Raw genomic sequence first — 16,014 nt, forward strand, 5'->3', positions numbered from 1 at the left:
TTGTCATTGCTCACTTCAGTTAGTACATTTGAAATATTATTTTGAACACTTGTGCTCATCATTGTCCGGATTGTAAGGTGGCACAGTCTCCTATTGGCACCTAGTCACTGAACAAGGCTCGCTATAGCAATATAACCCGAACCTTTATACTAATACTGAATATCTCCCAATAAAGGAGCCATGTTGGGCCAGTCAGTACATTGGCTGCTTGTACTTTAGCCAAGCTTGTCATATTCCTCACTGTCCTTCTTTACCTCACTAAGCTGTTCTAACCAATTACAACCCCTCTACACTGTTCACGCAAAACTTTGTTCTCCTTTTATGCTCAAAGAACTTACTGGCCTCAAATCATATATATGTACATGTATAGATAACTGGTGTAAGGAAACAGAGGGTTTGTTATTAATGGAACGTATTCTCACTTGGTTACAGTTATTAGCGGTGTATTACAGGCATTAGTATTGAGCTCAATTATTATTAATATTTTGTAATGAATGACCTTTGTTATATAGATGGCGTTTAATGAATTTAAATATATAAGCGTACTTGCATTTTTAATTGGAACACATATGGGGAAATCTGGGATAGAAAATCATTTAGGTAAACTGAACAGCAGCACTCTGTGTCATTCTGCTGCTCATAAGGCGAATAACATCCAGGGTTGCTTTAAAAGGATCTTAGTAATATTCTGCCTAAATCACATGCGTCTGTCAGCCCACTTCTTGATTATGGGGTACAATTTTGAGCACCAGTCTAAAAGAAGGACACAGCAGAATTTGAGACAGTTCACATTGTACAGAAAAAATAGACAAAATTAACTTGTCCAAGTTGGAAAAAGTGCCTTTAGAGGTGACCTAAGTATTACAATTAAATATATATGAGGTACTGTATATAGAAAAATGTATTTAAGGATAGTCTGACTAAGTGTTTACCAAGGGAGGTGGCAATGTCCAATTTATTACACTCATTGGATTCCTTTGTTACGAGAAACGTTATTTCTACTTGTAAATATTAGAATGCATTATTGGGGTGCTTGTTCCAGTAAAATAATCATACTGCCATTTGTGGGATCAGGAAATCATTTGTAACCCACTGTGAGGATAAATTGCAGCTGTCTCTCTTGGGATTTGTTTTATCTTACTGTGGATTAACAGTGCTAGACCATATATGTTGTTCTTGGACTTTTATTTTTTGTTATACCTTGCTAATAAGCATGTAACAATCCTTTAGATACACCATGATATAGCGACTGTAAGATGTTTAACATTGGATGTATATGTATACTTGCTATGTAGCAAACATTCTCCTTTATTAGTCATTTTAAGCTCTTTAACGTTCCCTTTTGCTTTGATAGACACGGATAGGAAAATGAAACTCCTCCATCTCAAATTTCTACAGTTTTTCTAATCAAACATTTGGATTTATATATGTGAGACAACTTGAATTTTTGGTTTAGTTTGGTATTTTTTTTTTAGCAATATTCTAAAACCTTCTTACATTGACATTCTGCTATAGTTTAGGTTTTCTGTATCTTTAACCAATTTCTAATGACATGTTCGTATTCCTAGGCTGTATCCTCACTTGTGTTTCAATCTTTAAAGCTGTAAAATAGTCAAAATAAGTGGGAGAGTTAAGTAATGGCTATGGGAGTGCCAGACAGCCTGCCCACATGACTTGTAACAGTGAATGGTCCGAAGTTGTGCCATTTATCTTTGGTCAGATAACCTCTCCAGCAGAAACTAGCTTATTAATAACAGTGCGGGTTCAAATAATTGGTATAGACAATGCTCAGATAACATGGTTGATAGCTGCATTTACTTTGGCCTCTGTAGATGTAAACACAGATGTAGTTAGTTACCTAAAAACATCATACATTGTGTGCTAGGAAGATTAACCTCATGGTATCCACTTTCTTTAAAGTTAAAATACCATGAGTATGAAATACTTGTAGCTTCAGACTCAACATAGATATATAATGTAATTTATCATACTGTTAATCTTTACATTGAAGTGCTGCTAGGCTTAGGAAGCTTAGCTATGCTTGTACTGCTCTTAAATCTGCTGTTTTTGTACCTCTATCTGTCCATTTGTATCCTAGCTGGTTGTTATACTCTGGCTTTAACCCTGGAAATTACAGCTCAATATATTGTACAGCTATCAGTAAATCTGGTTGCCTCACCTAATGAGACTTCAAATGAGATATCTAGCCTCAGAAATAAAAGGTAGGCTTCCCCAAACTGTTAGATCCTGCACCAAGACCTCTGCTACCCGACAAATACTTTCTCTGTCCCCTAATTATGTTTTCTCCAGACCTCTAAGGTGAGAGCACCAGTAACAGTGGGCCTGTGTAGCTGTACTTGTTGAAGGGTCTTTGAACATTTTTGCTGAGATTTGCATTGTTCTTTTTAAGCCCAACCAAAGCTAAAATTCATACACATTTTCTTAGTGTTGGTTAAACAAAAAAATTCACACTTTATCCTGATTTGGACAAAACTTGGGACAGGTTTTATACTTCTCCCTTCTTGTGGTGAGAAATATTTGTCTTTCTGCTCACTCAGACTTTAAAACCTCTTTTTCACTCCAATATCTTAGTAGGTGGGGTTGAAATGATTTGAAACAAAGTGGTCAGGTAATCAGCCTGTTCACGGATAAAGGGACAATTGATGATAAGAGTGGTCTTGGTCTGATCTACAGTAGTGGGTTATTTTCCATTTTAGCCAGGCTTTTGAAATTCTGTACACTAACGATGAGCGATTGTCGATCCAAAGCTCATTATATCGTTTCATTTGATTTTTAAACTGAACTAAAAATCTTGTGCAACGATGGAGTAATGTTGTTCCAATACTGCAGTCTGTATGCACTCACAATCAGGATCTCCATAGAGATTAGAGTCATGATCTTTTCAGCAGATGGTTATGACAGATAAAGAGCACAGATCTAAAGGTAAATCTTGTAAAACATGTATAGTGTTTACACAGGAGTCAGCATGCTGATCGTGATTTTTTTTTTTCTGTTCAGTCATTGGTACAATTTTTGTGAATAACACATTGGTCGGACAATTCTGTAGTATGTACCCAGCCTACAGTTGGGTACACATCTGTGCAATTTTGAAAGTCCCGATGAGCATGCCAAATCATGTGTACAAATCTACACTATTTACCTTCATATCTGATCGGGACTTTTTTTTTTTAATCATTCATTGGTAAAATTGTTATAGATAACACACTGGGAGAAAATTTCTGTAGTGTGTACCCAGCCTTAGGCAGTAACTGGATCACTTGTGGATCACCGTGGGGTGTTTAAACGTGCTCGGAAAATGACCCCATGTACAGAGCGCCTTTCTATCGCATTTACGGACATGGCCAATAACAATCTGAAAGATTCTGATCAGATTATCAGCATCACTCTTGTTTTTCAGCAACACTTCATGCAGTATCTGGACAATTTGCAGACATCGGCGTTGATATTGCAGTTGACATGGACAAGTGATAGAGTAAATTTGTTTGTCTTTTGAATCTGAAACACAGCAATAATGACTCATCGGTAGCTTTTCTCCCTCTCCGTTCTTCCTGCATTTGGTACAAATCATGTTCTTCTACCTTGTCCTGCATCAGACCTCCAAATAAAAGAACAGAACCCAAAGCTACATGACTAATTTTGAAAGTTGTTGTTGTTGTTATTATTATTGTTATTATTATTGCTATAAATTTCATGTCCTCAAAATTCTATACAATTATTTGCTTACTATTTATAAAATGTTTTTGTTTCCAGCTGATACTTTCTCTATCACCTTGCTAACATTTAGAGATATGGATTTCAAAGTCTGGGGATGTTGTCTTTAGCAGCTGTTAAACACATATCTAGGGAGTTGCAGACATAACACAGTGCCTTCAGGTAACAATAAATATTTGGTGTATCTGTTGAAAGCCAGATGGTCAGTGAGAGTCATTGTGAGCAGTATGACGTAAGAACGAGAACGGCAATTTTTTATTGTTGCGTATTTTCCACAAATATTAACCTTTTCACTGCTATCAAAGCTGTTGCATCTAATAACAGGGCTGCATCAGAGCTTTACAAGAATGTGACAGAACCAGCCAAGCGTTGTTAGAGTGTGATGTGAGCAGATTAGCCGAAGGGCACAGTGCTGTGAGTTGTTTGTAGGAAAAGTATATTTTGGTTTATTACTGCCATTGTACGCTCCTGGGCTACGTGCCAGTTTAGATCAATATCTAAATGCATCAGAGCTACACTATCTTCAGACGTTTTAACCTCTTTCTTTCTAATCAGAGTTTATATATGGAATAATGTATCCCTTACACTAAGTTATAAGGATATTATATGGTCCATGACCATATAAAGGCATTGCTGATTGGGTCACTGCTTTTGCAGTTTCTCATTAGGGGTTATTAAAACAACTATTATAAGTTAAATGCTGGCTATTATTAAATATAATTTAAGTGGTGAAAAAACCCTGCAAATCTGGCACTAAAATCAGAGCATACATCCAGCAATTAAGTTCAACTTTTATTAAATAGAGGACACCTAAGTTACGTTTTTGGGTTTTACAGATGGAAACTACTGATAAATGATTTAAACATTTGTAGCACCGGTATCCCCTTACTTGTAGATCAGAGCCCCCAATTCCCACATTGAATCCTGCTGCACCAAGCTATTTAGCACCAGTGATTTGTGGATGTCTAGATGTCACTGAAGGGTTAAATAGAATTTACAGGCCATAGGTTGTTGAAGCAGCTTTTTATTCTATTGCCTGCACAGTGCTCATACTATTCAAAAATAGGAGGTTGGAAAATAGGAGGCTGGTGTGGGAGTTCCTATACCTCCTGAGGTAGCAGGGGTAGCAAGATAAGCCAAGGAAGCAAAATAACATTGTTACTTACCTGGATAGCTCACAAAGAAATATGTGAGAAGAGTAGAAAAACTTGTAGATCTCCCCCACCGACATCCTTATCGTGGCAATTTTGTCATGTAGCCAAACCCTACAAGCCATTGTTAGAGGCAATTGAATGATTATCTTCCTACAAAAACACTGGTCCGATGCCCTTGCTGCCATCGTTGGATTCCATGGTCTTCCTTAGACAAGTCTCCCATACAGCAGAACTGGTTATGAAAATTACGGGGCACAGTCACTATTATCATATCTCCCAATTATCCCGATTAAGGCGGGACAGACCTAACTTGCATATCAGAGCAGCAGCGAATAGATACCACATGCGCGCAGCAATTATATGGTCATTTAAGGGAGGGGTGGTTAGTAATGGGCTGCCTAGTGCTTGAGAAGCTCTAAGTACGCACCCAGATCCCACTCCCAAATAACCAATCCACGCCCCTCTTGAGATGTAGGCAGGCCCCATCGCCCTCTCTGTCCCAATTTGAATAGCTGCAGTGTTGGGAGATATATCATTATATCTACTAAGTTACCTATGCTTCATTCTGGAGCCGCTCTTAAAAAGGCCCCCTGAGGCACAGCCATGGTCCACAATGGGCACCAGTTTATAAATGACCATGTAAAGTTATTTAGAGATCCAGTTCTACAGTGTTCTACAAAAAAAACTTACCAGTGATTCTACAGAAACTCTTCCATTTTAACTTTAATAAACATTTTATTTGCGCCTTTGCTGAAAGCCTGTCTCTGATGCCAGTGGCATTTAAGGTTTCGATTTGTTTCAAGGGAAATATAATCACTGCTGCTTTAGGGGGGGAGGGGGGTATAAAACTCCATTTAGAACTTGTTTATCCTGATATTGCACCATACATAAATAGAAGTATAGAGATGTTCTTTTGTATAGAAGTACGGCCAGATGTGCTAGTGCCCATATAAGGGTAAAATGTACCCTACTTATAGAAGGGGTTTTGATTAATGTAAGAATATACCTTATGTACTCTGGGTTATGTTCCAAAACATGCATGTGTAAGTTATTGTTTTAAATCGCCTGTCATCTTGTCTGTGTATACAGTCTGTATTTTGTCTAATTTTATGTCTAGGTTCCGCAATTTGTCACGTTTAAGATGAAAACAAAGGTGGTTGATAAGGGACGTGCCCTTTTATATGTGTAAACTATTCAAATGCTGTGTTCCGTGCATACGATGAAAGGCAGCACCCCAAACCTCACTGAGTGATGGCAATATGGCTGAATCAATCAGTTCAGCTTGTTTCCACATCTGTCGTACTAGGGGTATATGCTTACAAATCAGTGTTTCTGAAAAGCGAGTGTATAATTAGTTCTACAATGTAAGCACCACAAACTGTACAAGCAATACTGACAGCTGAAATTGGGTGCTTCTATCAGACTTTCCATCAATGCATTTGTTTGCATTTGAAGCATTACAAACCTCACAACACGCAGTGTAAATTGCAGGTTAAGCTATTATTAAGATAGTGTGACATTGCGCTTGTGTATCTGATTGTTAAGACATTAAAAATAGGAACATTGTTGTCAGGTTGTGTATTCATAAATATGGACCGCTAAAGGTAGTAATTTAGAATACAAATACATGATTGTCACAACACGTCATCCAGCTCCAGTGTAGATTAGACAAATCTTCATTTAATTTGAGGCAGCTTTGTATATAATCCTGCGGGTCAAGATATTGGCATTGCTTTGATTGGCATAAACCAACAAATGATAAAGAGTGTCTTAGAAGACCAACGTGGCAGCTCACATCATAGCCCCTATATAAATGTTAAGACTCTGTGATTAGGACAACCAAAAGAAGGTTCATCTGTGATGAAATTTAGTAAGCACATCCACTTCTAATTCACACAATTTTAAAAGGTACCAATATTTTGCAGATGAATGTCCAATGTCTTAAGTCACCTGAAATTCCAACTGGGTGGAATTCCAAGCTTGAAACCTCTTGTAGTCAGGTCCGCGTGTCTATATCCAAATGCACACATATAGGAAAGAAAGACACAATAAATGTAAAGTAATTGACCTATTGTGCTCCCTTTTGCTTCCAGTGATCATGCAAAAGTGCTTTATCATACACAAAATGAACTATGTGCTTATTCCATGACAAAGGGTTATGTATACCAAAACAAAAAAAAAATTATAAAGAGAAACTCATACTTAATTATTTTTTTTTTCACCCGAAATTCAAGATTTAAAATTTCAGCAAACAGCCTTGAAATAATAGAAACAACAACATAGTGTGATATAATTAAACAATCATCATCATCATCACCATTTATTTATATAGCGCCACTAATTCCGCAGCGCTCTACAGAGAACTCATTCACAACAGTCCCTGCCCCATTGGAGCCTACAGTCTAAATTCCCTAATATACACACAGTCTACATATATGTGCTATAGTGGGTTCCATATACTGGATCAGAACCTCTTCTCCAGAAAACAATCTTCTGTTTCCTGCAGAATGGATTATTTGAAGCCTGATTCCAGTACCACTCACACGTGTTCAATAGCCCCTTAAAAAAAATAATGTGAACAGTGACATATACTGTTGAAAAATTTATGTGCTTACAATATGTCACTAAATTACACTCCTGTGTACAATCTATGAACGCCCTTCATATAAATCCCCGTCAGTCTTCTCCAAATAAGTTTCTAAACAAATTCTTTATTCTTTTAAGGCAGATCTTCTTTTTTTCTGCAATTCATTATAAATGGGAAAACAGGAATAAAAATAGGTCTCTTCTAGTGCATTACTTTCATTTCACATAAAACCATATAGTAAAAATAATCACTATTACACTCAATGCATCACTCGCATAAAAAACTTTAAAATGTGTATTGTTATTCTTACAGGTTATGCAAGTCCATTAGGATGAGCTAGATAGAGGAGAGGAGAAAAAGTATTTCGATAGCACCAGTGCTGAGCATCAACCCAATATATAAATGAAAAATAGGAAACAACCTGATATCCAACTAATTGGGGTGCAACTGAAGCTCGCTAAGATGTCACCAATTCAGAGAGTGGGTTCAGAAATAACTTAAAATATAACTTTTATTTAGTCCACTAAAACAGCGAGATATATAAAATATCAAAAGTTAAAACCAATGTATAATTAAAACTAACTGGATGCATGCCTAGCTATATATAATAAAGGAGAACCATGGATGGATAACCGCTATAATAAGCCTCCTTCAATTGTATATAGAGTATTGGAGAAAAATCCTGATACGAAACCAGACAGCCTTTCTATCTGGATAATCATAAACCACCAAACTAAATGATGTTTGGCTATTATTGTTAATCAAGTGGAGGAACAGCACCCGGCTCAATCAAATTATGGGGGGTGTATTGTTGACTACCTCAACACTGCTCCACTAACTCTGGGCTTAATTGAGCAAATTCACAAGTCCATGGGAAAAACCTCCATTCAAAATTAAAGCAATAGGCAAAAAGCATCCAGTGAAACACCGACGCGCGTTTCGCTGGATATGCTTAGTCGTTATGCAAGTCTCCTACCCGAAAAGCCGATTCCAGCACACTTCTTATGATGTTGTATTGTTAATGCCATCCATCCAAACACACCCTATCTACCATAAATATATAGAATAGGGGGGTAAAGTCCCTACATTATATTCATAATATCATCTCTTGAATGAACCTGTTATCACATGATGCTACATTGCAGTGCATTCGTTCATAATTGTTTCCCCAGTTAAAAGGGTTAGCAATTATTTTGCTATTGCAATTGAGTCTGCTTCCTTTTCTACACTAATGTTCTTACTGGATAGAGGTTGGTCTACCTCTGTGCTGAATACACCTAGCACCCCAGCGAAACACTACTGAAATGTTTATTTTTAACAAACGTTTCCCTTTTATTATAGAAATATATTATATAAATCTAGGTGAATGACTAATCTTAATTCTCTGAAACTAAGAATTCCAAGTCTGCCTGGAAATAAAACTAGGACACATTGAAGCCTTAAGTATAATCATTTTAACAGAAGCCTCCCAATAACAATGTAGTTCAGGGAGATGTGAATTGATGTCTGGCAGCGTATTTGTTATAACGTGAATATGACAGTATTAATCTAACTCGGGGAGCTACGTTGGATTGTCGTCATGGATACACATGTCCAGAATAATATTATAGTGTTTTGTACAATTTACAGCCAGACAATGTAGTTGTAATGTGCTTTTTGCATTCTGGTTGTGCCTCTTGTTAGATTGTTTACAATTTGGGTGAAAGCAGAGACCACATCTGAGGGAGATGTCAGACTTTTGGCTATGGATGGTTTGTGCTGATTGAATAAAGTGGCGATCAGAAAAGGATAATTGGGTGGAAAATGTCTGAAAATAGAAAGACCACAAATAGAGTTTCTGAGAAGAAATCATTCACCTTGGGGTCATTCTTTATAGAAAATTGTTTAAAAGCAGATAGTTTGCCAACATGGTACAAATGTAACAATAGCAACCAAACAGCGGATTGTGTTTGTACAAGCAGGGCCATCTTTTCCATTGGGCAAGTACATCTCTCTATCTCTATATATCTATATCTGTATCTGTATAAATCTATATATATAAATCTATATATATATATATATATATATATATATATATATATATATATATATATATATATATATATATATGTAGGGGGCCTGGTGCACTGCTTTTCCCGGGGGCCCATAATGTTGTTAAGATGGCCCTGTGTACAAGTAAAACTACACATTTCAGTAACGGTACTAATAGGGCCACGGGGTCCAGTTAGTGCGATCTTCATTTGACCGCACATACCAGTCACAACTGGTCAGCTGTTAGCCAGATTTTCGGGTGTTCTTGATCCAGGCCTTCCTGGGCACATCTATAGATTCTGGCCATACTGGCCAATATTTGCATGTGTGTGTCGCCAACATAATGCCCGCTATGCTTGCTACATTTTTGCACCATGTTAGTCATCTCCAGTGTCTGTAAAACCCTAATCTAGTTTTTACACACTGTCAAGCAGGAAAAAAAATATCTTACAGCAGAAGCAAACTTTTATATCTGTTGTGCAGCTGTTCAGGTCATTTATCTTTTATCGCAGTCATTTATTGCTTGTCTGGTTACATTGCCCTTCAGAGTCCTTACGGATGCCACAAACATGGCTTTGTAAATGTGCACAGGCTGTATATCCAGACAATACTTTTCTATGTATTATCACAGCCGCGATGTTCGTCTTCATCTCTCTTTGGTTTAACTTTGGAACCGAATTGATGAAGTAGCTTGTTCTGTTCACACGTCTCTGCTGGCTTATTGCTCTTAATACCAGCTACAACTCAGCGATGAGACCATGTGCAATGGATATTCATAGTCAAAGTTTCAGATCTCAAGAGACGGACTATTATTTTGACCTTCAGTACACTAGATTTGTCAGATAATTTGTCACTTTAACTAATACACGTGCTACTGTGCTGCAATGGAGTTAATTCAGCTGTATGCTGACATAGTAGCAGTTACAGGCTCTTTGCATACGTCTGAACTAATTTCAATGTACAATGTAGTATTTACCTTTTTTTTAAAAAAAAAAACAAAAACCAAATAAACCTATTTTACTAAGTTTTTGCAACAATATGCAATGGGGGAGGTTGTGGTTATAGAAGGGAAGAGGGTGGTGCCATGAGGATGTACATTGTCTACTTGAGTATAAAATATACATAAGGTGAGTTGAACTATACAACAACAACAACAACAACAACAACAAACAATTTTACAGTACAAAATTGGTAAGTAAAAGAACATTGAAATATTCAGAGATACTGTCTAAGTGTTGGGGACTGAGGAGGGAGGAACCGGGGAATCTTGGTAACAACGTTAGAAGGGAGAATAATGAGTGGTTTGAAAACCAGGAGAGTTCATAGAATGTATTATTTACCTTTTATAGAAAGTATCATGCACCGATTTTAAAGAGAGAGTTTAATTATACACATCAGTCACTGTCCCAGTGGTTGTAATATACGGTAAAGAACCAATACTTTGCTACATTTGTAGATTTTTATTCCATCACTCGCATTTTGTTAGATTCGGTTTTTAAAATATTAACGTTGCCAATAATTCTTAGGACTGTAACCACGCTGAGTTTTGTGGAGCTGAATTTTGCTCTGTCAGCTTACTCCATACGGTTTCATGATAGAATTGTACGGAGTCAGCACAATGATGCTTACAATTTTATTAAGAATTCTTTATTTTCTTTTTCACAATGTAAGCTGTATACAGTACTTTTTGGGAGGCAGCTTGTCAGTGACTGGTGCTTTAATTTTGTATGTGCCTATTGCAGTATTTATGTGCGAAGCTCTTAGTACACCGTTTGAGATTTGAAAAAAACCTGAATGAACCATGAATTGCAGATGTTTCACCTATTTTCTTTTTATTATGACTTGCACATGTCCATTTTCTACTATTCTTTCTTTATTGGATTGTAAGTCTGTTGGTAGAACCAGAAAGGAATTGGTATTCCCAGAACATCAGCTCAAGATGTTAAACTGATATTTGTATAAAATGTAAAAAATTATTGCGCTTCACAATTTGTCTTATAAATTTCAGTGCAGTCTTCTTCTTCGTAGCACTAAATTAAATTGTTAGTTTAATAAATAGATTATTTTGCAACAGATGTTTAGTGAAGAGTGACACAGCTGGATTAAATACAGGACTACCGTAGAGGAGGGTGCATTAAGATTTGGATGATTCGAAAGGCTTGCGAGGGCCATTGAATAACATATAAATTCTAGATGTTAAAGCAGCAATCCCATGAAAAAATCAGGTGTGTGCTTTTGTTGTTGTTTTTTAACATCAGTGTGGCAGGCTATAAGAAGAATGTTGGAATTTTAACATTTTCCTTGTTTTTTCCTTCTGGCTGCTATTAAAGATTCATGATTCTGGATTACCATGGCAACCACAGTCACATGATTTAGTGGTGAGCAGAGTGCAATGCCCCTGTGTCTGGCAGCCATTTTTGTTTGTGAAACATCTTTTGAAATTGAGATTCATTTTATTGGTAGAAAACCTATTATCAGGACACTTGTGCAGTTATATTTAACGCGTTAGTGGCGTTGGTGGTAGTTGTTAAGGCAGAAGAATCTTTTAGACCAATTTGATGGTTTTATTTCATAACAGATGATATATAGATAGATATATATATATATATATATATATATATATATATATATATACACAGTTGCTCACAGTTGATACTGACTGCAACAGACAGGTAGTATGACAAGCTTATGCAGGTAATATATTTAACACTATTATAGTTAATATATGCCAGATGGTAGTAAGCTTGTATTGTGAGCAATGTCAAAGAACAGGTTGCTCATATATATTTTGTGCCTCCGCTCACTTTGTATATCTATAATTAAGTTTACTCAAAAAGGATGCAACTATGTGTATGTGTGTGTGTGTGTGTGTGTGTGTGTATATGTATGTATATATGTATATGTATATATATATATATATATATATATATATATATATATATATATATATATATATATATATATATATATATATATAATCTTTTTACAGTTCAACTGTCACTGTGTCAGGCGCCATCCCCGCATTGTCCTTTTGTGCCGAGGATGGACGCCTGTCTCTTCTACTAAGCCGCGTCCTGTTGCCTAGCAACTAAACATCTTCAGGGTACGCTGCGCGCGCATGCGCAGTAGGTCTGCGTCCCATTGCTAGGCAACAGGATGCTTCTTTCGCCTGGCAGTCGGCGGTCAGGTCCATCTGACCGCCAAAATCGGACTCCTATCAGGGCCCACACAATCATACGTAAAGCACCTCCTTCCATTAGTCTTTTGCCCTCTGGCTTTGCTTCTGACAGTCCCTCTGGATTTCCCCTGTGTACTGCACTATCGTTTGGCATCTGATCCGGACCGTACCACCATTCCTGTTCTCTTCCGCTGCACTGATAACTAACTTGGAGAACCACGACTTGCGCACCTCACGCAGCCAAGCCCATAGCTCCTTGCGGGGATACCTGGAGAATACCGGGGGACCGCTAGACTCCACGCCTCCCTGTTTAGTTGCGCCAATATCAGTCAGAGGCATCCTCAAAAGTCAGTAACGTGACACACTGGAAGAACTTGCTGAGAGCTGAACTTCCTGTCTGTGCATGTTCAGTAGAGCAATGAGGACAACTGGAGACTGACCCACTTCCTGTCTTCACTAGATAACTGGGGACACCACTACCAAGATGGGAGTCAGAGCGTAGCGCTCCATATTAAGCTGGAGGTTGCAGAAATGTGGAGGACTTTATTAGGCTCATAGGTCCCTGCATTAAAGAAATGCTTCAGGAACACAGAAAAGGAGGTGCAATACTTCTATCCCCCAATTGGCAGAAAGGCCGGGGTACCAGGAGATTCTCATCCCTCTGGCAATTTAGTAATGTCTTATCCTCATTGGATAGTGCCCTGCACAGCAGACCCCTACCAAATTCTTCTAGTTTGCAGGGCAAAGTGTTCTACTATGTATGGAATATCATCATCATCATCATCACCATTTATTTATATAGCGCCACTAATTCCGCAGCGCTGTACAGAGAACTCACTCACATCAGTCCCTGCCCCATTAGGGCTTACAGTCTAAATTCCCTACACAGACAGAAATATATACCTATTTAAATAGTTCTGCTGATAAAATAGCTCCTCCTTGAACTCTTGAGAGTAGATTTGTCATAGGTTTTGGTACATGGTTATCCTATGCAACCAGGCAGCATTCAAGAGAAAAATCAGTAAGCCTATGCAGTACATAGTTTTGCGCAGGCTGTCAAGTCGATGCAGCTTAATGGTGGCTTTTTAGTTCCAGAAGTGCCAAAATGGTTAATGCGGGTAAATGAAGTATACTTAAATCAAGATAGAATTGCACTTTGAGATAAATCCTTTTTGGCACATTATCTTGAATAGTTACCATTTGCATAACCTCTGCTAGAATGGGAACTTAGGTCCTTAGATTCCAGGCACATTTTTTTAATGTCAGAGTGTTTCTGTATCACAGTTTAATGCTTGTACAGAATTAAATCTCTCGGTCTGCACTATGTCACAAATATCATGGCTGTTTAGTTGCTCTGTAAACTTTAGTACTCCTGCCAGCATTGCTTAATATGTCATTTGGTCAAAGAGCAAAACATTTAATCAGTTCCAAAAATACGCTGGAATTTCAGTGTCTGCATTTAAGAGGCAGCCTGTGGGGATGCAAATATCATTTTATAGCCACACATTTAGCGTAACCTGTAAATATGTTCTAGCTTATTAATTAAAGGTTTTAGGAATTCTTTGTGATGTATGTTCTCCTACCTCGTTTGATCTGCAATGTCATTAGCAACTCCTCTTTAACAGTTATGGAAATGCTTTCACGATTGCATTTCTTACTGATTGCAGTTGTTCATTTAGTTCATGTATCTTCAGATAAAACACTTGGCAAGAATAAGCAAAGCACGGTTTGGATATGTGTCCTTAAACTTAGTTATGTTCAGGATGTAAAGACTTTTATATCCTGTAGGATTAGCAAGTTTTAATTTGTTATTGTTCATGCTCAAACCCAAGCAAGTATTCCATGTTACCTACTCTCCCAGAACATCCAGGAGTCTCACACATTCTGGGGCGTAGTCATGGACTCCTGGGAGGGAAGGTCAGCCTCCCGCACCCTCTGTGAACAACCTCATCATAGCCCTGACCCAGATGCACGATGATGGACGTTGAATCATTGCACAACAAGGTGGGGGCTGTGATGATGAGAATTGTGTTGACACAATCCCCAAACTTACCACTTAGGCCCCCTTCCAAGTTCTTAGTGAATTGATAGAGGACTGTGTTCTCATAAATATTGGGTCAGAGAACACAATGGCTACCTCCACTGTCAGTGGTCAGCAACTGCTTTGTATCTGAAAACAAACCCACTAAGTATCAACAAGTATTTTAGGTTTTTAGGAATAAAAATATTTAGACTATATGAGCTGCGTACTTTTTATCTGCTTTCATGTTTCTCCATGTTTCCAAGTATTTCACTATGCATTAAACTTTCATTTCTTCTAATATTTTATATATGTGGGATGAGGAGGCTGAGTGGTATAATATACACAGGAGCGCTTACTTTCCATATCTCTGACCATTTTTGCACAAAATGCCACAACAACCGGGACATACATTGTGTTAGCATGTTCCCAAATTAAGTCACTTACTATACTTTTGAAATTAATATGATTTTATTGCATCCTCTGTAGCTGTGCATCTTATTCTTAATGAAAAGCAATCTGCTTGCTGTTACTTTTATAGGAAACAAACGATTTTTACAGAACACATTTGGAATTTACGGTATTATATAAGGAAGTGTTTTAAGTAAACCCTTTACAAAGCTTAGGGTGTTTTGCTTTCCTCTTTATTGAATCTTAATCTTATTTATGAAACAATCCTTTTGTGTTCCGATAACACACTCTACTATGGCACTTCATAGGTATGCTTTTATCTGGTACCATTGCCCAATCCATCTGTGTCTGACCTTAAAACGTATTTATTTATGTCCAGGATGTCAAGACGTTTCGTTTCTCCAAACCATGTGAAGATGAAAAGGATAAGTGTCCATATGATCCAACCATAGGATACACTGGACTTCTAATAGGTAAGACTCATATATAGCGTGCAAATATGTTTTATAGTAATTTTCTCTGGGTGTTTTTTGTTTTTTTTTTAAATGGAGAGTAACTTAAACGTGGCTCACATGGACTTCTAATTGAAGTTATACAGCCTAACTGCATCGCTGGGTGGCATTATAGTGAATTCAAGTTAAAGATCAAGGAAAGCCACTAATTGACATTAATCTATACTGTATCAGTGGTTATGTGTTACTGAGCTGAAGACTATATATGAAATGACTGTTTTTGTTTTTAAAGCATTGACTAAAGAATGCTAGCATGGCAGTGCTTATGTAATAGAGCAGGCGAAGAGAGATTGACGGGTTTTTCTACAGAAATGCGCTGTATTTGTGAATGCATACAGCAGGGCAGAGCCAGTGAACTTACAACTACTCAGGTGACTGAAGTTTCAGCT

The 16,014-nt window shown here is 37.5% G+C and overlaps 1 protein-coding gene across 4 annotated transcripts in view; it reads left to right on the top strand.

The window, feature by feature from the left end:
- SEMA4G (semaphorin 4G) overlaps nt 1-16,014 on the top strand; it is a 507,048-nt gene that overhangs the window by 85,882 nt on the left and 405,152 nt on the right. For all 4 annotated transcript variants that reach the window (XM_075216263.1, XM_075216260.1, XM_075216261.1 and 1 more), the window contains one exon: nt 15,493-15,586. In XM_075216263.1, coding sequence (XP_075072364.1) covers nt 15,493-15,586 — 94 coding nt within the window. The remainder of the gene's footprint in view (nt 1-15,492; nt 15,587-16,014) is intronic.

Source organism: Mixophyes fleayi, chromosome 6, assembly GCF_038048845.1.
Source record: "Mixophyes fleayi isolate aMixFle1 chromosome 6, aMixFle1.hap1, whole genome shotgun sequence".
NCBI classification, from domain to species: domain Eukaryota; kingdom Metazoa; phylum Chordata; class Amphibia; order Anura; family Limnodynastidae; genus Mixophyes; species Mixophyes fleayi.